The sequence below is a fragment of the Pongo abelii genome, chromosome 7 (assembly GCF_028885655.2).
Source record: "Pongo abelii isolate AG06213 chromosome 7, NHGRI_mPonAbe1-v2.0_pri, whole genome shotgun sequence".
Lineage (NCBI taxonomy): Eukaryota > Metazoa > Chordata > Mammalia > Primates > Hominidae > Pongo > Pongo abelii.
The window spans coordinates 70,433,976-70,458,230 of record NC_071992.2 but is presented as its reverse complement, the minus strand read 5'-3'; the positions used below and the strand labels follow the sequence as shown (position 1 = coordinate 70,458,230).

The window sequence follows — 24,255 nt, the reverse complement described above, 5'->3', positions numbered from 1 at the left end:
CTAATAGGCCTTCTGTAGGCTTAGCTACTCGGGAGGCTGAGGCAAGAGAATCACTTGAACCCGGGAGGCAGAGGTTACAGTGAGCTGACATCATGCCACTACACTCCAGCCTGGGCAACAGAGTAATACTCTGTCTCAAAAAAAAAAAAAAGATATATTTTGTCTTCATGTAATATTATACTACCCTAAAAAGTACATACATCATGTCTCTTATCATGTGTAACTTGCCTGATAAGATTTATAACAATAAGATTGAGTACTACATTATTTATATTTATTTATTTATTTAGATATGGGGTCTTGCCATGTTGCCCAGGCTGGTCTCAAATTCCTGGCCTCAAGTGATCCTCCCACTGTGGCCTTCGATAGTTTTGGGATTACAAGTGCGAGCCACTGCACCCAGCCATGAAGACTACATTTAAAAAAATCTGTTTATAAAGGCCGTGTGTGTGTGTGTGTGTGTGTGTGTGTATAAATATATATATAAATATATATTATATAATACATATATAATAAATGTATTATATATAATATAAATATATATAAATATATATATACATATGTGTGTGTGTGTGTATATATATATATATATATTCGAGACAGAGTCTTGCTCTGTCAACCTGGGCTGGAGTGCAGTGGCATAATCTTGGCTCATTGCAACCTCTGATTCTCGTACCTCAGCCTCCCAAGTAGTTCAACCGATTCTTGTACCTCAGCCTCCCAAGTAGTTGGGATTGCAGATGCCCGCCACCACACCTGGCTAATTTTTGTATTTTTAGTAGATAAGGGTTTCATCATGTTGTCCAGGTTGGTCTCGAACTCCTGACCTCAGGTGATACACCCACCTCGCTTTCCCAAAATGCTAGGATTATAGGCATGAGCCACCATGCCTAGCTGGCCATATGTGTGTGTGTGTGTGTGTGTGTGTGTATACATATTTATTTATTTTCAGAAGGAATCTCACTCTTACTGTCCAGGCTGGAGTGCAATGGTGCGATCGCGGCTCACTGCAACCTCCACCCCTCGGGTTCAAGTGATTCTCCTGCCTCAGCCTCCCTAGTAGCTGGGATTACTGGTGCCTGCCACCATACCTGGCTAATTTTTGTACTTTTAGTAGAGATGGAGTTTTACCACGTTGGCCAGGCTGGTCTCAAACTCCTGACCTCAGGCGATCCGCCCGCCTTGGCCTCCCAAAGTACTGAGATTACAGGTGTGAGCCACTGCATCTAGCCGACCTTATATTTTTTTTAAAAAAAGATTAATTAACCAAATGGTTTAGAATTTTTCAAAAATAATTCTTCAGTAAACTCATTGAGATTAAATCTTATTTTCTTCTGTCACTGAATCACCAGAAACAAGCCAAGAGAGTTGTTAGTATGTTCTCTGGTATAAAAGCAAAAGCTGACACATCAACCAGACAAACACAACCAAACAGTGAATTAAGTAATGATCTACTTCAGTGCCTGTAAACAGTTAATGCTTTGGGTATCCATGTGTCACTAAACAGCCATCTGTGTATAAACATATTGTTTATGGCTATGTTTCCTGTTAAAAACTACCATGATCACTATAGTAGATTTGGAAACTAAAAAACAGAACATCATTATAATCTTACCATCTCAACATAATGTTATCATTTTGATTTATTTTACTTCTTTTTTTACTTACAGTCACATAGGCAAACACTTTTGTGGGTATTTTTTTAAGATTTACTGTTAGCATTAATATTTTTACCATGTTTTATAAGAAAAACATTTAGTGTATGACTAGAACATTTGCTTAACTGTTTTTCTCTAATGGAGCATTAGGTTGCTTCTACTTTTTTTGTTTTTAGCAATAATAAAATGTGAATATTTTTAGCATTTGCCTTTTTCAAAAAATTTCCCTCTTTATGATCTTTTTAATATTTTGACACTAAGACCTTAAGTCTTTCTTTGCTTTCTGAAGGAATAAAATCATTATAATTCTCAGCACAAGAGAGATTTTTAGGGTGGGTGCCATGGCTCACACCAGTAATTCCAGCACTTTGTGAGGCTGAGACAGTAGGATTGCTGGAGCTCAGAAGGTTGAAACCAGCCTAGGCAACATAGCAAGACCTCGTTTCTGCTAAAAATAAAAATAAAAAAATCAGCCAGGCATGGTGGCACAGTGCCTGGAGTCCCAGCTACTTGGGAGGCTGAGGGAGAGGATTGCTTGAGCCCAGTAGAGCAAGGCTGTAGTGAGCTACTATTGTGCCCCTGCATTCCAGCCTGGGTGACAGAGCAAGGCCCTGTTTCCAAAACAAAAAAAAAAAGAGATTTTATATTTTATCTTATTATGTATGAATCCTTCCCTGTTCATTCATTCATTATGAGAATGCATCTGGTTGAATCAGTGAACATTTAATATAATGTGGGGTGACAATTATTTTCTTTTATTTTACTTTTTTTGAGACAGTCTCGTTCTGTTGCCCAGGTTGGAGTGCAGTGGCTTGATCTTGGCTCACTGCAACCTCTGCCTCACGGGTTAAAGCAATTCTCCCTGCCTCAGCCTCCCGAGTAGCTGGGATTACAAGTGTGCGCCACCATGCCTGGCTAATTTTTGTATTTTTAGTAGATAGAGATGGGGTTTTGCCATGTTGGCCAGGCTGGTCTCAAGCTCCTGACCTCAGGTGGTCTGCCCGCTCATCCTCCCAAAGTGCTGGGATTGCAGGTGTGAACCACCACACCCGGTCTGACAATTATTTTAATCTTAATGCTATTTATAAACTTGCCTCAGATCTTTAATGAGAAATTTGGTTAGTCTGCATAGTGTTTTTTGTTTTTTTTTCTTTGAGACAGAGTCTTGCTCTGTTGCCCAGGCTGTAGTGCAGTGGCACGATTTTGGCTCACTGCAACCTCCACCTCCTGGGTTGAAGCCATTCTCCTGCCCCAACCTCCTGAGTAGCTGGATTACAGGCACGTGCCACCATGCCAGGCTGATTTTTGTATTTTTAGTAGAGACAGGGTTTCACCACATTGGCCAGGCTGGTCTTGAACTACTGACCGCAAGTGATCTGCCTGCCTCTGTCTCCCAAAGTGCTGGTATTACAGGCGTGAGCCACCATGCCTGACCAGTCTGCGTAGTTTTTAACATCAAATGCATCCCTATATTTCCCATTCTCAGGGAATAATGTATACTAACATCAGTCCTCAGAAGTTCCAGTATGGGATTTGATTAAAATATTTAATTACTAACAGGATTATTTCTTTCATCCATAAACAGTTGTAATTTGAAAAGCTGTATAATATTAAGACTTGGAATTAGCTGCTCTTGAGTCAAGCACTCTCACTTTATTAAAATCTCTTAATGATGTTTGCTATTTTAAAAATTTAATTATAGAATTAGCATTATCTAACTTTTAATTTAAATAGATTTGATCATGGTCTTGCCAGTTTTGGAAGAGCTAAGTGTAGTTTGATGCACATTCTCCTGAGTGATTCTCTTTTTTATAGGGTTAATGGAAGATTAGATTTCTGATTGCTGATGGGATATCATTTCTGAATCCCATCAGAATCCCATCTCTGGAATCTCTGCCCTGCCACTTCTTAGATGTGTGACTTTGAGCAAGCTATTATTCTGTAAGCCCAAGTTTTCTCATTTGTAAAGTGGGGAGAAGAATACCTGTTGGTCAAGATTGTTGTGAGTTTTACTTAAGAATTTGAGCCAGAGAAGCTTAATATCAAGCTTAAGTTAACCTTTAAAGTTTTTGTTGATTTTAAAAAGTAAAAAACTTTACTGATTTAAGTATAAATAATACACTATGTAGTTCGTGAAGATTTTTCTCTTGAAGAATTAAACAAGAAATACTTATGTTGTAACTTCATACTCATGTTTCTTACAGGGTTTAGTTTATTACTGGATGTGTTTTGTGCTCTACATGGACCAAGAGAAAAATGTGTTGAAATTCTGAGGAGTGGCCACTTGTTAGCTATCTCACCAGGTGGAGTTCGAGAAGCCCTAATTAGTGATGAAACTTATAACATCGTATGGGGTCATCGCAAAGGCTTCGCTCAGGTTGCAATTGATGCAAAAGTGGTGAGTTGTCTAAAATTAATTATTGAAGTAAAGCTTAGTCAAATTTAAAATAAATGGTTAAGTAATGAGCCAAAGTGTGTAAGAACTTAGACACTTTCACTGCAATACCTTAAAAATTAGTATATAGGCCGAGTGTTGTAGCTCACGCCTGTAATCTCAGCACTTTGGGAGGCCGAGGCGGGTGGATCACAAGGTCAGGAGTTTGAGACCAGCCTGGCCAACGTGATGAAACCCCATCTCTACTAAAAATACAAAAATTAGCTGGGCATGGTGGTGCATGCCTGTAATCCCAGCTACTTGGGAGGCTGAGGCAGGAGAATTGCTTGAACCCAGGAGGTGGTGGTTGCAGTGAGCTGAGATCGCACCACTGCACTCCAGCCTGGGTGACAGAGTGAGACTCTGTCTCAAAAAAAAAAAAAAAAAAAGACTGGAGAATTTGAATGTCATTTTGTTCTTTTACTTTGCCTTCGGAAAGCATTTCTCAGCCTTTTGGTCTCCATATCGTACTTTAGCCTATGAAACACTTATCTATTACCTATGGAAAGTTTCTCCTTCGTTTTCTGTTTATTTTAATTCTGATTGTCAGAAAAAGAAATTATCTTTGATAGAGTATTGTTCTTTTTCCAGGCCAGTTAGAGAATATTGTCAGTAACTTAGTTTTTTAGTTGTATAGAAAATGAATTATGGCACATTTTACTTATTTCCCAGTCTTAAGCACTGACATAGAAAACAAAAACCTAGACTATATGAATAATATAGAATACAAAAGGATATATGCAGTTATACAAAAATTAATCAATATAATGTATATGAAAACAATGATAAAAGCTAAAATCCTAATCAAAGATGGTTCAGCTTTCAAGTTTATATTTTGAAAGCATTGTTTCTTCAAAAGTTTAAGATAAAGATGACAAAAATAGATTTAAAATCACATAAATATGCCATGGGATTCCAATTCCTCATCCTTAAGTTTACATTTTCGGCAACATATTGCTTGGAAGAAGGCCTGAAAGAGATAAATGATATAGAGAAAAGAACTCTTTCTAATCCTCGAGTTTCCAGATAATTAATTTAAATAATCTAGATAATTTAATTGAGATTTTTATATAAAACTTCAGAAAGTTTAAGAAATACCTTTTTATAAGTTTAAAAACAAACAGAAATCTTATAAGTTTGATAAATATTTTGCCACCCCAACATCTGGTAGCACTTTTAAACACTTTATCTTGTACTCGTATTCAGTAAGGAGGTGATGCATATAATTATTCCAATGTTGCAGATGAGGAGACTCAGGCACAGAGAGATGGAGGGATGGAAGGGATCTGGTCATTGAGCAAGGCAGCAGCAGAGCAGAGCACACAGTTCAGAACTCGAGGTAACCGGTATTGTTGCCATTCCTGACTACATTGCACAGTGAGTCTGCTGACGTCCGAGACTGAAGGGGCTTCCCAGATACGTGAGGGAAGTCTTTCAGTAATATATATATATATATATATATATAGTTGTAAGTGGCACAAGTATCCCCTCTGGAAAATCCCTTAATAGGCCTCACAAAATTATAAGCTGTGAACAAAATTTAAGGCTATTGTTACAGGATTAACCACATTTAAATTGTAACATAGTAATAGAAATTAAAGGGGAAAAAGCCTGATTGTCAAGGCAAGTTCACAAAATATTGGTAGAAAATATTAAGGTTTATTTGAAAGTGACAGACTTTTTGATATACAAATCACCCTGGTTTGTGAATTCTTGAGACTTATGACTTTGGTAAGAACTTTTAGATAATTTCATGTCTAAATAAGTTAAGGAGATAACTAGTCCATTTACTTTAATTGTAAAGTAAATAGCAGATATGAAAGAAAATATTTTGTTTCAATAAAATTATATGAATTATCTCACTTTATCCATAAAAAACTTTGAGATAGAGATAATTATTATTTATCCCCACTTGATGCATGAAGAAAGTGAGGCTTAAACGTGGTAAGTAACTTGTACAATGGCTCCCACATTTTTAGTGACAGAGTTAAGACGTCAAGACCCCAGTAATAATTTTTAAAAATATACATTCTCAACTGGACATGGGGGCTCATGCCTGTAATCCCAGCACTTTCGGAGGCCAAGGCAGGAGGATCACTTGAGGCCAGGAGTTCGAGACCAGCCTGGGCAACACAGTGAAACCCCATCTCTGCTAAAACTACAAAAATTAGCTGGGCATGGTCTTAGCTACTCAGATGGCTGAGGTTGGAGGATGACTGGAGCCTGGGAGGCAGAGGTTGCAGTGAGCCGAGATTGTGCCATTGTGTTCCAGCTTGGGCGACAGTAAGGCTCTGCCTCAAAAAAAAAAAAAATTATACATATATAGTCTCTCTCTCTCTCTCTCTCTCTCTCTCTCTCTCTCTCTCCCTCCCTCTCCCTCCCTCTCCCTCTCCCCGCCTTCCTCCCTCCCCTCCCTCCCTCTCTCCCTTGCACACATGCATGCACATACATACATATAGACACACATTTATATATGTAAGCAATTGAATTCTAGGTTGCTGATGCAACTCCTTCGTGTACAAAGTATGCATGAAAGAAGGAATGAAGGCTGAGGTGGGCAGATCACTTGAGGTTAGGAGACCTAGACCAGCCTGGCCAACATGGTCAAACTCTGTCTTTAATAAAAACACACAAAAAAGTTAGTCGGGTGTGGTGGTGCATGCCTGTAATCTCAGCTACATGGGAGGCTGAGGCAGGAGAATCGCTTAAAAACCCAGGAGGCGGAGGTTACAGTGAGCCTAGATCATGCTACTGCACTCCAGCCTGGACAACAGAGCAAGACTCCATCTTAAATAAGAGGAATTAATAATTATATTACAAGATCAAATTGGCATAAAGTAATGCTTGTGGCTTTAAGGATGAAAGCTTGCGTGCCAGTGTAGAAACCATATTCCCAGACTATAGTGAGGAATACTGAGCCGGCTAGGGTAAGCTTTCTTTTATTTAGTGGGCTCTAGAAATGTCCAACTTCTGGAGAGGTAGCTATTTAAGGAATGATATTTCAACAGGATAGTCTTTATAAATGCATACATCAATACAGAATTCTGGGATCATGCCAGTCAGTAGATATAAATCCAGCCATACTGGTTGGAAGTGGCAAATGGTATATGCATGAGCTGAAATATTTCTGTTTCTTCTTGGACATTTTAGGTTTTCAACTATAAAGACATTTTATAACTATTTAAAACATTAGGATTTCAGCCATACTAATATTTTATTTTACAAAACTAGTTTTATTTTACAAAACTAGTAGTGATTTCCAGATAACAGTCTGAATTTTTTACTGAAGAATTCAGTGTCTGAGTATTGTGGAAGCTATCAAAATAATAATAATATAATAATAATAATAATAATAATTAAAGGCCAGGTATGGAGGCTCATGCCTGTAATCCCAGCACTTTGGGAGGCTGAGGCAGGAGGATCCCTTGAAGCCAGTTCAAGACTAGCCTGAGCAACAAAGCAAGACCCCATCTCTACAAAAACAAGCAAATAAACTATATTTACTTATATGTATAAATAATTCAGTATATTTTATCTTCTTTATCTTCTTGTGTTTTAGCTTTATGAGTTAACTCCATCAAATTTTAATTTCTTCATTTGACTGCTCTTTTTTACTTTTAATTTTTTTGAGACAGAGTCTTGCTCTGTCACCCAGGCTGGAGCACAATGGTGTGATCTCTGCTCACTGCGGCCTCCACCTCCCGGGTTCAGGTGATTCTCCTGCCTCAGCCTCCCGAGTAGGTGGGATTACAGATGCTGGCCACCACGCCTGGCTGATTTTTGTATTTTTAGTAGAGATGGGGTTTAGTAGAGATGTTGGCCAGGCTGGTCTCGAACTCCTGACCTCAAGTGATCCGCCTGCCTTGGCCTCCCAAAGTGCTGAGATTTCAGGCATGAGCCACCATGCCCGGCCCTGACTGCTTTTCTTTACCTAACTTCTCCCCTTTTCCTAACTGATTTTGAGATTGCTGCTGTTTATTTCTGACTTTTGTATTCAGAAAATACAAATTAATTCATTTAGAAGCGTTGTCTCTTTGCTCTGTTTACTCACTCTTTGTTTAATTCCTCCATCTCACTTTCTATTAGCACCTGGTGGATTCCAGGCACAGTTCTAGGTGCTATACAACAGTGAACAAAACAATGTCCTTGCAGTATATTAGGCGTCTTCCTTCTGGCGAGAAGAGAGATATAACAAATGATTGGTTAGTTATATGTGAAGCAGTAGGTTTTATGAAGGCTTTGCCTGTAGCCTCTTTCCTTCAGTCCACTGTATTTTACTGTTTTCCAAAGCTTAGTAGGAATAACTTTTAAGCTTATTTAAATATCTCACCTATTAAGCAGGTAATTTTGTATTAGGCATTCACTCATGGTTGACTGTAAGTAATGTAATACTCCCCCAACCAAAATTTTATCTATTCTGAAACATCATTTAATTCAGTATATTATGTATATTTTTAAGTGTTTCATTCAATTTTTTATCTACTTCAGTATTCACAGTGGCATAACCTCTTTACATATCAATACTTCATTATTTTATATGTATTTAAGGTCTTCATTATTAAAAAATATACTGAATCATTGATATTTTTGGAAAATAAAAATCATGAACTTATTAGCAGAAATTCTCTAAAATCAAACAATTATGGAGAATTCTTTTGTTTTTGTTTTTTTTTTTTTTGAGACAGTGTCTCGCTCTATTGCCCTTACTGGAGTGCAGTGGTATGATCTTGGTTCACTGCAACCTCTGCCTCCTGGTCTTAAGCAATCCTCCCACCTCAGCCTCCCAGGTAACTGAGACTACAGGCACGTACCACCACAGCTGGATAATTTTTACATCTTTTTGTAGAGACAGTGTTTTGCCATGTTGCCCAGGCTGATCTCGAACTCCTGGGCTCAAGTGATCCACCTGTCTTGGCCTCCCAAAGTGCTGGGATTACAGGCACAAGCCACCGCACCTGGCCAAATTCTTTAATATATGTGCTTTTCCTTTTTGTCTGTGTGGTTGAGTCTTATAGTTACTTTTCATTGATGTTGAGTATTTTAGATTTAATAGACTCACAAAAAATTTTACCAATTCCACAGCAGCATCTTGCCAAAACTTGTCATTTAAATATACATAAATTTCCCTTTGGAGCCAGGTGCAGTGGCTCACGCCTGTAATCCTAACACTTTGGGAAACTAAGGTAGGAGGATTGCTTGAACCTGGGAGATTGAGACTGCAGTGAGCCATGATCACGCCACTGCAGTCCAGCCTGAGCCACAGAGTGAGACTCTGTCCCCAACTCCCCCCGAAAACTTACCCTTAGAATCCCTGCTTGCAACTTTTCTCCAGGGAGCGTACTATTCAGTAGCCCACTAAAGACAATTCAGTTTACCACATTCATTTTATTTAGTGAAATTAATGTTACTGTAATCTCTATTTTGAGTTTCAAGGTTTTATGTGGAATGTTAGGAAAATTGGTCAATGAAATATTGTATATTACCACTGGAGGGTAGTGTTTCCAATTTCTATTTTTACAAATGATCAAGTTGAATTTAGTTGATAAACTAATCGTGTGCTTTTATTTTAAAAATATTTTATTTTCATAATATCAAACAGGCCCTCAAAAGTTTGCATAATCACTTTGTGATCCCCTCATGCCCCCATGCTAATGAATTTGTACCCCTTTTCTCTTTCTCCCATGCCAGTACTAACCAGACCCGACCCCGCTTAGCTTCTGGGATCAGACGAGATTGGGCATGTTTAGGGTGGCATGGCAATAGGTGCCTTTTCTCGTTCTTAAAAAAAAAAAGTTTGCATTAGTTACTCTAATGGAAACATTGAATGGATTAATTTATTTACTTTTTAATTCAAATTCTCCTTTTCTTTAGCCCATTATTCCTATGTTTACACAAAATATTCGAGAAGGATTTAGATCACTTGGAGGAACAAGTAAGTTCTGATTTGTATGGTTTTAAATTACAATGTAATTTTTAAAATATTTGGGCTGTTGAACCCTACAAGGAAACCTTTTGAATTATTATCTTTAGTAAATGGATATACTATTTAGACGTTTTTCTGTTTAAAGTCCAAATGATAACTAGTTCTAAGTAATGACAGTTCTTAGTGCTGTATTTTTGTTGAGAGTATCATAAACAAACTGAAGTTCTTCAAATGGGCTTTTAAAAACTTCACAGTGAATTAGCTAGTTTATTGTTTTAAGCCATGGTGACAAGGTTTAGAATACATTTACAAACTATCCCAACAATCATTTCAACTCACCCCAGAAGTTACAGCTTTAAAAATGGATGACAATATGATATCGAACTAAGATTAACTACCTAAGGAAATAGCATTTGCTTTGGTTTATTTGTCACTTCTTCTTGTTTTTAAAAATATTTTATACCGGCCAGGAGCGGTGGCTCACGCCTGTAATCCCAGCACTTTGGAAGGCCGAGGTGGGTGGATCATGAGGTCAGGAGATCGAGACCATCCTGGCTAACATGGTGAAACCCCATCTCTACTAAAAATACAAACAAAATTAGCCAGGCTTGGTGGCGGGCACCTGTAGTCCCAGCTACTTGGGAGGCTGAGGCAGGAGAATGGCGTGAACCAGGGAGGAGGAGCTTGCAGTGAGCCGAGATCGTGCCACTGTACTCCAGCCTAGGTGACAGAGCGAGACTCCGTCTCAAAAAAAAAAAAAAAAATTTTGTACCATAATACATTTACACTGGAAAGTTCTTTTTACCTATCCTTTATTTATAGATTTAAAAAATCAGATTTTAATGTAATTATAGCAATGTTAATGATTAGGTGTGCTTTTTCTTTGTAATACCTGTTTCTTATTTTGAAGTATTCAGCTTGTTATTGTACCCTATGGTTTGTGTATTTAATTGATTATATTACATATTCCTAGCATTATTTGTTTTGTTTTGTTTTTTATCCTAGCACTATTATTGTTAGTGTTCCTATCTACTTACAAGTCCCCTTCTGAAGAGCTTTAAACTGTCCTTGTTTCTTTTATGTATAACATTGCTATTTTGTTGGTACTGCATTGTTTTTTAAGTCTTATTTTTTTCCCTTTTTATCAGATTTAAAGTGGAAAGGAAGATTGATGAGATCTTTAACTTTTGTTGTGGATTTGTTTCTTCTATTTATTTATTTATTTACTTTTTTTTTTTTTTGAGACAGAGTCTCTCTCTATTGCCCAGGCTGAAGTGTGGTGGCATGATCTCGGCTCACTCCACCTCTCAGCTTCAAGTGATTCTCCCACCTCAGCCTCCAGAGTAGCTGGGACTACAGGCATGTGCCAGCATGCCTGGCTAATTTTTGTATTTTTAGCAGAGACAAGGTTTTGCCATGTTGGCCAGGCTGGTCTTGAACTCCTGACCTCAGGGTGATCCACCCCCACCTTGGTCTTCCAGAGTGTTGGGATTACAGGAGTGAGCCACTGTGCCCAGCCTATTTCTTCTAATTTTTTCTTGGCTCATTTATTTATAATTTAGTGGCAAATCAGAAATTATTCCAGAAGTTTTGTTTATTCATTTTACTTGTGCTTTTTTTATTACTTTTTTTACTTTAAAGTTGGATATTCCAAAAATTAATATCTAGTGATTTTGTGTGTGTGTGTGTGTGTGTGTGACCCGTAGGATAGGGTATATTCTGTGTTTTGATGTGTAAGCAATACTTTCAACTTTTGGTACAATCCATTACTGTGTGTTCCATATGGCCTGCCTGTTTTGGATTCCTTTGATGATATTTTAGATGTTTTTTAAAATTTAGTCTATCAGTTTATTTTTACATTATTACCACTTTTATTTAATCCTGGTAAATTTCATATTTGATCATTAGTATTAGTAGTTATTTGCTTTGATGTGTTTTTCCTAATTCATAATAATATTTTGTCTTTACCTAGTTTATTTTGCATTATAGTCTCATATTTACGTAAATTTATTCTTCCTTTTTTTGGTCTTTTATTTATCTAAGTTACTTATTTGTGAGACTCTAGACTTTTTCACCTCTAGTAGTTTGGTAGCAGTTTAGCCTTTGTTTTGCAACAATAGTAACTTGTTTGCCTTTTAAAATTACTGTATTTTTATTTTTATTTATTCATTGTTTACTTATTTTTGTTAAATTCCTGTACTTTAAAAGCTCATTTTAAAAAATAATTAATAAACTTTTTTGGGGGACATTTTTAGGTTTATAGAAAGTACAGAGGGTTCTTATAAATCTTCTCACCACCCCCTAGTTTGTCCTATTATTAATATCTTGCATTGGTGTGATATATTTGTTATAATTGATGAAAAGCTCTTCTTTTTATAAAAAATTGTATTAATTGCCAAGAAGTCATACTTTTTGCCACCTTCCTGTAAGTCCTACATAATTAATTTGAAAGTTTACAATTACATGGTCAGAATACTGAACAAGTTAAAATGATTGTGTTTACTCTAAAACAGGGTTATTTAGGTGGCTTTATGAAAAATTCCGCTATCCATTTGCTCCAATGTATGGAGGTTTTCCAGTGAAGTTACGGACCTATTTAGGCGACCCCATTCCATATGACCCACAGATAACAGCGGAAGAATTAGCTGAAAAGGTAAATTGCTTTTTCTTTTTTAGTTTTAGGACAGATTTTTATTTTCAATTATTATATTTTGAATGTCATTGATTTATTTTTCTATTCTACAAGCATGTCTAGGTCAGTGGTTCTCAACGAGAGGTGATTGTATCCCCTGGGGAACATTTGCTAATCCCTGGAGACTTATTGTCACTACAGGCAGGAGTTGGGGGCGTGAGGGGAGTGCTACGGACATTTAGTGGGTGGGGGCCAGTGATAGAATTTATGGTAACTTGTAGGATAGGAATATATTTCTATGCGTAGGTTTTTGGAAATATTGGACTGGAGTTTGGGAGAAAGTCAGAATTGATGATGGAGATTTCAGTCATTTGCACTGAGACAGTTACTTAAGCCATGAGCTTTACAAGGCAGGTGAGAAAGAAAGAAAAGTGCTGAGAACAGACTTCAGGAGATGTAGCACTGAAGGAGAAGGCCAAGGAAGAAGTGCCAGAGCTGACTGAAAGAGAACTGGCAGAGAGGTAAGAGAACAAGTAAATTTGTGTGACAGAAGTCAGCAGGTGAGGTTTTAGTGAAAAATGGGAATGGTCAGTAATATTAGTTTTTGCAAAGAGATGAAGGAGGATGAAGAGGAGAAAAGCCTGCCTGCCTCGTAATTATACTTTCAGAGAGTATAAAACTACAAAAAAAAAAAAAAAAACCCTACAAATGTCATGTTCTCCTTTTTTTTCTTTTTTACCCCATTCTTGTTAAATGCAATAAATGTTATGTTAACTGAATCACTTAGAAAATGGGATGAATGGGCCATGCTTGGTGGCTCACACTTGTAATCCGAGCACCTTGGGAGGCTGAGGTGGGAGGATATCACGAAGCCAGGAGGTCAAGGTTACAGTGAACTATGATTGTGCCACTGCACTCCAGCCTGGGCAACAGAATGAGACACTGTCTCTCAAAAAATAAAATGGGATGATTGTATTTTGATTATGACTTTTATATAGTCTTTGGTATATATATAGTCTGATTTATTTTTTAAAATATAAATTATGGTAAAAACATATTATGGTAAAACATGGTAAACATAATATGGTAAAACATAGTAAAACAAATTATGGTAAAAACACATACATGTACTATCTTAACCATTTTTAAGCATACAGTTCAGTACTATTAAGTACATTCACATTATTGAGCAACAGGTCTCTAGAATTTTTTCATCTTGCAAAACGGACTATACCTGTTGAACACCAACTTCCCATTTCCCCTTCCTCCAGCTCCTAGCAACCACCATTCTACTTTTCTAAGACTTTGACCACTTTAGATACCTCATTTGAGTGAAATCATACGGTGTTTGTCTTTTTGTCATTGACTTATTTCAGTTAACATAATGTCCTCAAGGTTCATCTATGTTGTATCATGTGATAGGATTTCCCTCTTTTCTTTCTTTCCTTTTTGAGACAGTCTTACTCTGTAACCCTGGCTGCAGTGCAGTGGTGCAGTCTCGACTCAGTGCAACCTCCGTCTCCCAGATTCAAGTGATTCTCGTACTTCAGCCTCCCAAATAGCTGGAATTACAGGCATGCACCACCAGTTTGTACTTTTTTACTTGGTACAAGTCTATACTTTTTTACTTTATATACTCAAAGTCTATGCTTTTTTACTTGGTATTTAACTCCCTTCATGATTTAATTGAAATTAATTTTAAAGCCTTACCTTACCCAGCCTTTGAATATCTGAAACTCCAGCAAAAATGGCTAACTCGCCATTCCTTACACAGTGGTTTTCCTGGACTCTTTTCTTCTCATGCTCCTTCCTTAACCATTATTGGAATATTATGGGTCCTTGGAGACCCGCACCAAACAGTACCCTGTTCATGTGTCCTCCCCTACTCACTGCCTATCCAGTGGGCTCTCAGGTCTGAACTTCTGAACACTTTCTTCTCACACTTCAGATGATACGCATCACCAATGATCTCACATTTTAGTTACTTTGTACTTGATTCTTGCTTTTAAGTTACGAGCTCCTTGAGATTAGAGATTTGTTTCACTAATATTATAATTTCCAAAGCATCTAATATTTTTTGAATGAATGAATAAAATTCTAGAGATACACTTAATACACATCACGGAACACAACCTCTGTGGCAGTCAATGTATTAAGTACCTGAAGATGTCCCTTCAGTTTCATTTAATCCTTATAACTGTATGAAGTAGTTCTCATTTTACAGGTATGAAAACTGTGGTTTAGAGGAGTGTTTTTTGTTTTGTTTTGAGACGGAATTTCACTCTTGTTGCCCAGGCTAGAGTGCAATGGCACGATCTTGGCTCACTGCAACCTCCGCCTCCTGTGTTCAAGCGATTCTCCTGCCTCAGCCTCCCAAGTAGCTGGGATTACAGGCATGTGCCACCACACCTGCTAATTTTGTATTTTTAGTAGAGACGGGGTTTCACCATGTTAGTCAGGCTGCTCTCGAACTCCTGATCTCGGGTGATCCACTCACCTCAGCCTCCCAAAGTGCTGGGATTACAGGTGTGAGCCACCATGCCCAGCCAAAGGGGCATATTTTTATAATACATCTTTGGCCTAGTGTTTATTTTCTTTAAAGGTTAAAGTCTAGAAAAGGAAGTATATATGTATGTAAATACATAGTTCATGATGACTCATGCCTGTAATCCCAGCACTTTGGGAGGCCAAGGCAGGAGGATCCCTTGAGTCCAGGAGTTCGAGACCAGCCTGAGCAACACAGTGAGACCCTGATATAATTGTTCAGTATGTATGGTGATAAAAGAAAATATACATTAGAGTTTACTAATAGCTGGAAAGGCCTAAGTCTTCCATTTGCCTACTTGAATTTTTTCTACTTTTTTTCCTCTTTAAGTCCCCTTTAGTGTTTATCATGTGCAAGGTGTTGCTGTGCTTAATGCTGGAGAAATACTAAGATGTATCTTAAGGAGCTTACAGTCTGGTATAGAAAATAGACACATGGACAACAACTATAATTGAAGGCTTAATAAAATAAGTATAAGAAATATGCTGCAGCCAGGCACAGTGGCCCATGCCTGTAATCCCAGCACACTGGAATGCCAAGGTGGGAGAATTGCTTGAGCCCAGGAGTTCGAGAACAGTCTGGGAAACATAGTGAAACCCCATCTCTATAAAAAAGAAAAATATATAAGCTTCAGGTATACTGAGAAGGAAATAATTAATTCTGAGGGGTGATGGGAGATAAATCAGTCTATATTAAGATCTACTAACAATAGCTTTTCTTTTGTTTTCTTAATAGACGAAGAATGCTGTTCAAGCTTTGATTGATAAGCACCAAAGAATACCAGGAAACATTATGAGTGCTTTGTTAGAACGTTTTCATTGATAACAAAGGGTCAACTAGAAGATGATTTAATACATTTATATTAAATGTTTGTATCTAAGGTACTGTCTTCTGAATTTTGTAGGTCCTATAATTAGTATTTTTTAAAAAATCGTGTTAATAAGCATCTTTCACAGAATTCGTTTGTTTAAAATGGTCAATTTTGTTTTTGCAATTGTGTCAAATACTAACGAATTACACACCTAGTAATTCAGAAAAAGATGTTTTATTTGTAAATTCCTAACAATGTATGCTAAACATATAGATTCTTAAGTTTATTAATAACAGCAGTTTAGGTTAAACAAACATTCCTGGGTAATGCGTTAAATTTCTGTATCTGTCGCCCTGAGCTGATTTTGAAAGATGGTGTAAGCTAGGGGTTAGTATAGTTGTTTAAGTTAGAAAAAATATGCCGTTGTCTGCCCGTCATTCCCTTCACGACCTTGGGCAAGTCACGTAATGTTTTTGTGCCTCAAAAATTCACTTTTTAAAAACATGATCGTATGGTGAATGATATTATTTTGTTATTTATATTTGCTGTGATTGATAACTGTTGAACCAAAATAATAAAATAATTAATTTAAACAATGTCAAAATCCTTTAGCAGTTATGTATATATTTTCTCCATTGTGTGTTTAAATTATGTCATGTCCAGTTGCCAAGCACAATGAAAAAGATATATTATTTTTTAAATTGAATAAAAAATTAGGAAAAATAAAATTTCTAATTATTATTTTTAGTATGATATTTTTAACAAGAGTCTATAGGCAAACAATATAGGGTGTGCTGTGCATTGTCAGCCCTATACTATGGTCTTAATAATGCCAGCTTAAAAATCACTGTAGTGCTCTGCATTTCGTGTGTTAGAAGCTGATTCTAGGCTGAGGAAAGCAAGAGTTCTCTACTTTTGCTCAGTATTGAGGCTTACCCAGTTTGACTCTGCAGCCAATGAAGTGGTTTATTGCTTCAATAAAAATATACTTGAATGATGAATTTATTTATATTTTGTTTTGTTTTTATTTAGAGATGGGGTTTTGCCATGTTGGCCAGGCTGGTCTCGAACTCCTGACCTCAGGTGATCCACCCGCCTCAGCCTCCCAACTTGCTGGGATTACAGGCGTGAGCCACCATGCCCAGCCTGAATGATGAATTTATGTGAACACAAAGCCCTCTGAAAAATTAATGATTTTCAATTTGTCTTCTTGAAAACTGAATTTAAGTATTATTTAAACAGAAAAGTGTCAGAAATCAAATGCAGTATCTCCCTCTCCCTTTTTTAAATGTTAAATTAGTAGGGTTTTTGTATAGCTTTTTGTATTGTGTGTATTTATGATATGTGAAATGTACATAAAATTAAACAATGTGAAAATAAACCTGAGTTGCAGTTAATTTTCTTGTGAAATTACATGTGACATTTTAAAAATCTTTTTTTTTTTTTTCTGAGATGGAGTCTCGCTGTGTCTGTTGCCCAGGCTGGAGTGCAGTGGCGCCATCTTGGCTCACTGCAACCTCTGCCTCCCAGGTTCAAGCAATTCTCCTGCCTCAGCCTCCTGAGTAGCTGGGATTACACGAGTGTACCACCACACCTGGCTAATTTTTGTATTTTTAGTAGAGACAGGGTTTTACCATGTTGGCCAGGCTGGTCTTGAACTTCTGACCTCAAGTGATCCGCCCACCTCAGCCTCCCAAAGTGCTGGGATTACAGGTGTGAGCCACTGCGCGCACCCTAAATAATCATTTTAAATTGATTTTTTTGTTGTACTCTTTACACATTTCTCACCTATAATCGTATTCTTTGATCTAGCCACAATGAAGAAACTTCACTTTCCAGTGTAATAAATATATTTTAATTTTGTGGTCAATGAGAAGAGTCAATTGATGATTACTTGCAGTTTCCTCCCCCCAGCAGTGAGCAGTGTTTGGTTCAAAATTGATGAAATATTTCAGAATGAATGAATAAATGATCATAAAATGAATGAGAAATTTGTTTTGGGTCAACTATTGAGTTTTAAAGACTGAAGTTAGCCAGGAGTGGTGTCATGAACCTGTAGTCCCAGCTACTTGGAAGGCTGAGGCGGGAGGATTACTTGAGCCCAGGAGTTCGAGGCTGCAGTGAGTCGCAATTGTGCCACTGCACAGCCTGAGTGATAGAGCAAGCCCCTGGTTCTGTTAATAAAGACTAAAGAAAGAACAGCATTTATTGCTAATGTGGCAAAAGCTATTATTTTTATAATATTTAAGTTTTACTGCTTTAATTAAAACCTTTTTTTAAAACCCTGATATTCAGACTAACATCAGTGCTTCAGATCTTTATCTTTGCTATTTGAGTTTAATTCCCATTTATAAGAGTCAGAGAATATGACTAAATATAGAAATATGGCTGGGCATGATGGCACACACCTATAATCCCAGCACTTTGGGAGGATTGCTTGAGGCCAGGAGTTTGAGACCACCTGGACAACATAACAAGACCCCTTATCAAATAAAATTTTTTTGTTTTTAAATGAAGCTGGGTTCAGTGGCTCACACCTGTCATCCTAACACTTCGGGAGGCTGAGGCAGCTGGGTCACTTGAGCCCAGGAATTCAAGACCAGCCTGGGTGAAATCCTGTCTTCTACAAGAAAACGCACAAAAATCAGCTGGGTGTGATAGTGCACACCTGCAGTCACAGCTACCTGGGAGGCTGAGGTGGAAGGTTGAGCCTGGAGAGGTCAGGGCTGCAGTGAGCCATGATTGTGCCACTGCACTCCAGCCTCAGCAACAGAATGACACCCTGTCTCAAAAAAAAAAAAAAAAAAAAAGAAATATGAGTAATGGGAAGAAGGTGTATCAGTTTTTTTTTTTTCATAATTTTTCTTTCCCTTCTTATCACTTCTATTCATGTGTCTTGACCCTTTTTTGAGGAGTGTTCACAGTCAAAACCTGATGCAAGCATGAAGAGCCTGTCTCCAGAAGCGTAACCATGGCGCACTTATGGGAAGTTTTTCTTACTCATTTTTAAAAACTTTCATTCTGAAACAATTTGAAGCTTACAGAAAAGTTACAATTATAGTGCAGAGTACTCCCATACACTCTTCACCCAGATTCACCAAGGTAACATGTCACATTTGTTTTATTCTTTTCACACTCCTGTTGCCCTCGCTATCTCCACATATGTATCTATACTTTTTCTCCTAGATCATCTGACAGTAAATTGCAAATACCATGCCCCTTACTGTTACCTGGACTGTGAGATCATCCATTTACAGAACCACAAGACAATGATAAAAAAATCAGGAAAATCTTGATGGATATAATACTATTATCTATAGACTATTTAAATTTCACCAGTTGTCTCAGTAGTATAATTTATATCAATCTTTCTTCCTGATTAATCCAAGGAAAGATCACACATTGCATTTAGTTTTCCTATTTCTTTAGTCACCTTTAATCTGGAATGATTCCTCAGCCCTTCTTTGTCTTCAATGATAGTGACCTTTTTGGAGAGGGGGGACCATTTATTTTGCAGATAAGCCCTCATTTTGTTTTTGCCTCACATTTCATTATGAGTTGATTCAAACTATGCATTATTTTAGAAATACAACATGAATGATGCTGCGGCTCTCTCCAGGGCGTCACATCAGGAGGCACATACGTTGGTTTGTGTCATTAGTGGCAATAACTTTGATCACTTGGCTGAGATGGCATTCACCAGTTTCCTTCCCTGTAGTTATTATTTTTTTCCCTTTGTAATAAGGAAACTTATTTTGAGATTCTTTGAGACTGTGTACAGTCATGCATTGCTTAATGATGGGAATATATTCTAGAAATGCATCGTTAGGCAATTTTGTCATTGTGTGAACATCATAAAGTATACTTACACAAAGCTAAATGTATAGCCTACTACACAAATAGGCTGTATGGTATAGCCTGTTGCTCCTAGCCTACAAACTTGTACAGCATGTGACTACTGAATACTGTAGGCAATTGCAACACAATAGTATTTTGTGTATCTAAACACAGCTAAACTTAGAAAAGATACAGTAAAAATAAGGTATTATAATCTTATGGGACCACTGTTGACTGAAACGTTACTATGTAGCACATAACTGCATGTAGCTGTTCCTCATCAAACCTTAACTCGTTAACTTGTTTGAGCATCTTTTGAATTGATTCTTGCGTGAATAAATTATTACTAGGGGTTCAAGAGTGTGACTTTCTCATATCCTATATTTACTAGTTAGCATTCTTTTTTTTTTCTTTTTTTCTTTTTTCTTGAGACAGGGTCTCACTCTGCTGTGGGCAGTGGTGTGATCTCGGCTCACTGCAGCTTCCTGGGTTCAATCAATTCTCATGTCTCAGCCTTCCAAGTAGCTGGGATTACAGGTGTGTGCCACCACGCCTGGCTACTTTTTGTATGTTTAGTAAAGATGGGGTTTTACCATGTTGGCCAGGCTGGTAGTAGTTGGCATTCTATAAGAAAGAGCATTCCAATTTCAGTATCGTGCCTCCCCCCCACCCCTGGCCTTTTAAAAATAATTTCAACTTTTAAATTCAGAGGGTACATGTGCAGGTTTGTTACATGGGTATATTGTGTGACTGCATGACTCTGAGGTTTAGGGTATGAATGATCTCATCCTAGTACCTAGGACCCAATAGATAGTATATCAGCCCTTAGCCTTTTTCCCTCTCCCCTGTAGTAGTTCCCAGTGTCTGTTGTTGTTTCTGCTTTTATGTCCATACCCTTATTTTTTATTTCTTTTTTTTTTTTTTTGAGGCAGGATCTCACTTGCCCGGGCTGGAGTACAGTGGTGTGACCACGGCTCATTGCAGCCTTGACCTCCCCAGGCTCAGGTGATCTTCCCACCTCAGCCTCCCAAGTAGCTGGGACTACAGGCATGTGCTGACCCACCAGGCTAATTTTTGTATTTTTTATAGAGATGGGGTTTCATCATATTGCCCAGGCTGGTCTCTAGCCCTTGAGCTCAAGTGATATGCGCCCCCTTAGCCTCCCAAAGTGCTGGGATTACAACTGTGAGCCACCGTGCCTGGCCACCTGTATTTATTACAACATTTCTCACTTATTTATCACTTACAAGTATTTTCCCTCAAATATAATTGGGGCATGATTTGTTGACTCGTTGGCCATTGGTGATAAACTCAATCTGTAGCTCCTCTCCCTTCTCCTGAGGTAGGGATGGGGATGGGGCTGAAACACACACACACACACACATATACACACCACATTTTGTTTATCTGTTGATGAATGTTTGGGGTGATTGGTGTACAAACATGTGTCTGAGTCTCTGCTTTTAATTCTTTTGGGTATATACCTAGAAGTGGGATTGCTGGCTCATATGGCAATTCCACATTTAAGTTTTTTTAGGAACCACCTGTAAACCAAAAATAAATTTCTGAGGCCCCTCAACCATCTGAATGGACCCCTCCTCTTGGCCAAGGACTTTTTAAAGTTAACCTGAAAAACTGGTTTCAGGCCATGATGGGAAGGGTGGGTCGGAGGTAACTCATTATACTCTCCTCCATTTTGGAATTCAGGAAAAGCCAACCAGCATTAACATCAACACAGATCTTAAGCCAGATGAGAAACATTTACAACCTATTCTCTCTGAAGCCTGCTACTTGGAGGCTTTATCTACATGATAAAACCTTGGTCTCTACAACTTTTGATTGTAATGGAGACATTCCTTTCTATTGATAATAACTCTTTTAACAAATTGCCAATCAGAAAAATTAATAATCTACCTATGACCCCCGATTCTGACTTCTAGTTGTCCTGATCTTCCAGATCAAATCAATGTAAATCTTACATGTATTGATTGATGTATTATGTCTCCCTAAAATGTATAAAAGCAAATTGTACCCCAACTGCCTTGAACACATGTCATCATGTACCCCAACCTTCAACACATGTCATCAGGACCTCCTGAGGCTGTTCATGGGTGCATTCTTAACCTTGGCAAAATTAACTTTCTAAATTGATTGAGACTTGTCTCAGATACTTTTGTGTTCGCACACCAAACTTCCACAGAGACTGCATCATTTTACATTCCCATCAGCGATGCACCTTTACCAACACTTGTTATTTTCAATTTTTTTTGACAATAGCCACCCTATGACTAGTGGTGAAGTGGTATCTCACTGTGGTTTTGATTTGCATTTCCCTAATGATTAGTGATGTTGAGCATGTTTTCATGTGTTTACTGGCCATTTGCATATCTTCTTTGGAGAAATATCTATTCAAGCCCTTAGTCCATTTTTGGATTGGATTGTTTTGTTGTTAATGTTGAGTTTTTGGAGTTCTTTATATATTCTGGATATTAATCTTTTATCAGATATATAATTTGCACATATTTTCCTCCTTTTTGTAGGTTGTATTTTTATACTTCAATAATGTCCCTTGATTAATAAAAGTTTTTAATTGTAATGAGATCCAATTTAGCTATTTCTCCTTCTTCTTCTCTCTCTCTTTTTTTGGCCTATGCTTCTGGTGTCATATCCAAGAAATAATGGCCAAATTCAATTTTATTAAGATTTTCCCCTGTGTTTTCTTCTGAGAGGTTTTAAGTTTAGCTGTTACATTTAGGCCTTTGATTCATTTCAGCTAATTTTTGTATATGATGTAAAATAAGGATCTAGTTTTATTATTTTCCAGGTGAATATCCAGTTTTCCCAGCACCATTTGTTGAAAACACTATATTTTCCACACTGAATGATCTTGGCATTCTACTGAGCATATATGCAAGGGTTTATTTCTGGGCTGTTTATTCTTTTTTTTTTTTTTTTTGAAATGGAGTTTCACTCTTGTTGCCTAGGCTAGAGTGCAATAGTGTGATCTCGGCTCACCACAACCTCCTCCTCCTGGATTCAAGCGATTCTCTTGCCTTAGCCTCCCAAGTAGCTGGGATTACAGGTATGCGCCACCACACCCAGCTAATTTTGTATTTTTAGTAGAGGCGGGGTTTCTCCATGTTGGTCAGGCTGATCTCGAGCTCCCGACCTCAGGTAATTCACCCGCCTCGGCCTCCCAAAGTGTTGGGATTACAGGCGTGACCCACCATACCTGGCTCTGGGCTGTTTGTTTTATTCCATTGGTCTGTATGTTCTTGTGTCAATACTATACTGACTTGATTACTGTAGTTTTGTAGTAAGTTTGGAACTGAGGAAGTATGAGTCTTCCAACTTTGTTTTTAATACTCGAACACTTCTTCCCCTGCCCCACCACATTTCCCCCCATATTGTTTTGGCTATTTGGTGTCTCTTGAATTTTAACATGGGTTTTTCTATTTCTGCAAAAACAAATAAACAAAATGCAAGCCATTTGGATTTTGATAGAGATTGCATTGAATCTGTGGATTGCTATGGATAGTATTGTCATCTTAATATTAAGCCTTTCAATCCATAAACATGGGATATCTTTTCACTTATTTACGTCTTTAATTTCTTCAAGCAGTGTTTTATAGTTTTTAGCATATGAGTCTGTTGTCTCCTTGGTAAAGTCTATTCCTAAATATTGTATCCTTTTTGATGCTGTTGTAAATGGAATATCTAGTTCGTTCCTTCCTTCCTTCCTTCCTTTCTTCCTTCCTTCCTTCCTCCCTCCCTCCCTCCCTCTCTTTCTCTTTCTTTCTTTCTCTCTCTCACTCTCTGTTTTTCTCTCTCTCTCTCTTTTGAGACAGGGTCTTGCTCTGTCACCCATGCTGAAGTGTGATGGCACAATGCACAATCATGGCTCACTGCAGTTTTGACCTCCTGGACTCAAGTAATCCTCCCACATTATCCTCCCAAACAGCTGGGACCACAGGTGCATGCCACCACAACTGGCTAATTTTTAAATTTTTTGTAAAGATGGAGTTGGTCTTGCTGTGTTGCTCAAGCTGGTCTCAAACTCCTGGCCTCAAGTGATCCTCCTGCCTTGGCCTCCCAAAGAGCTGGGATTACAGGCATGAGCCACCACACCCAGCCACAACTGATTTCTGTGTTAATTTTATATCATCAACTTTGCCAAGTTTGTTCGTATATTAACTGTAACAGTTTGTGTGTGTGTGTGTGGTTTGTGTATTAGCTATAACAGTTTGTGTGTGTGTGTGTGTGTGTGTGTGTGTAAGCTGCAGATTTGCAACTTTTAATATAATGTTATCTGTGAACAAAGATAATTTTGTCAGAGGCGTTTGAACCAGAGTGACTCCATCTTGAATAGGGGACAGGTAAATTGAGGATGTGAGCTGCTGGGCTGCATTCCCTGG

At 37.8% G+C, this 24,255-nt stretch overlaps 1 protein-coding gene across 5 annotated transcripts in view; it reads left to right on the top strand.

Moving 5' to 3' along the window:
- Nucleotides 1-17,384, top strand: part of TMEM68 (transmembrane protein 68) — a 37,325-nt gene extending 19,941 nt beyond the window's left edge. For 4 of the 5 annotated variants that reach the window (XM_002819089.6, XM_009243816.4, XM_054561626.2 and 1 more), the window contains 4 exons: nt 3,863-4,056; nt 9,964-10,024; nt 12,529-12,668; nt 15,928-17,384. In XM_002819089.6, coding sequence (XP_002819135.1) covers nt 3,863-4,056; nt 9,964-10,024; nt 12,529-12,668; nt 15,928-16,014 — 482 coding nt within the window. In that variant the 3' untranslated portion in view covers nt 16,015-17,384. Of the gene's footprint in view, nt 1-3,862; nt 4,057-9,963; nt 10,025-12,528; nt 12,669-15,522; nt 15,824-15,927 lie in introns of those variants that run through there. The other variant, XM_063726655.1, reaches the window with a different exon arrangement.
- The last annotated feature ends 6,871 nt before the right edge of the window (nt 17,385-24,255 follow it).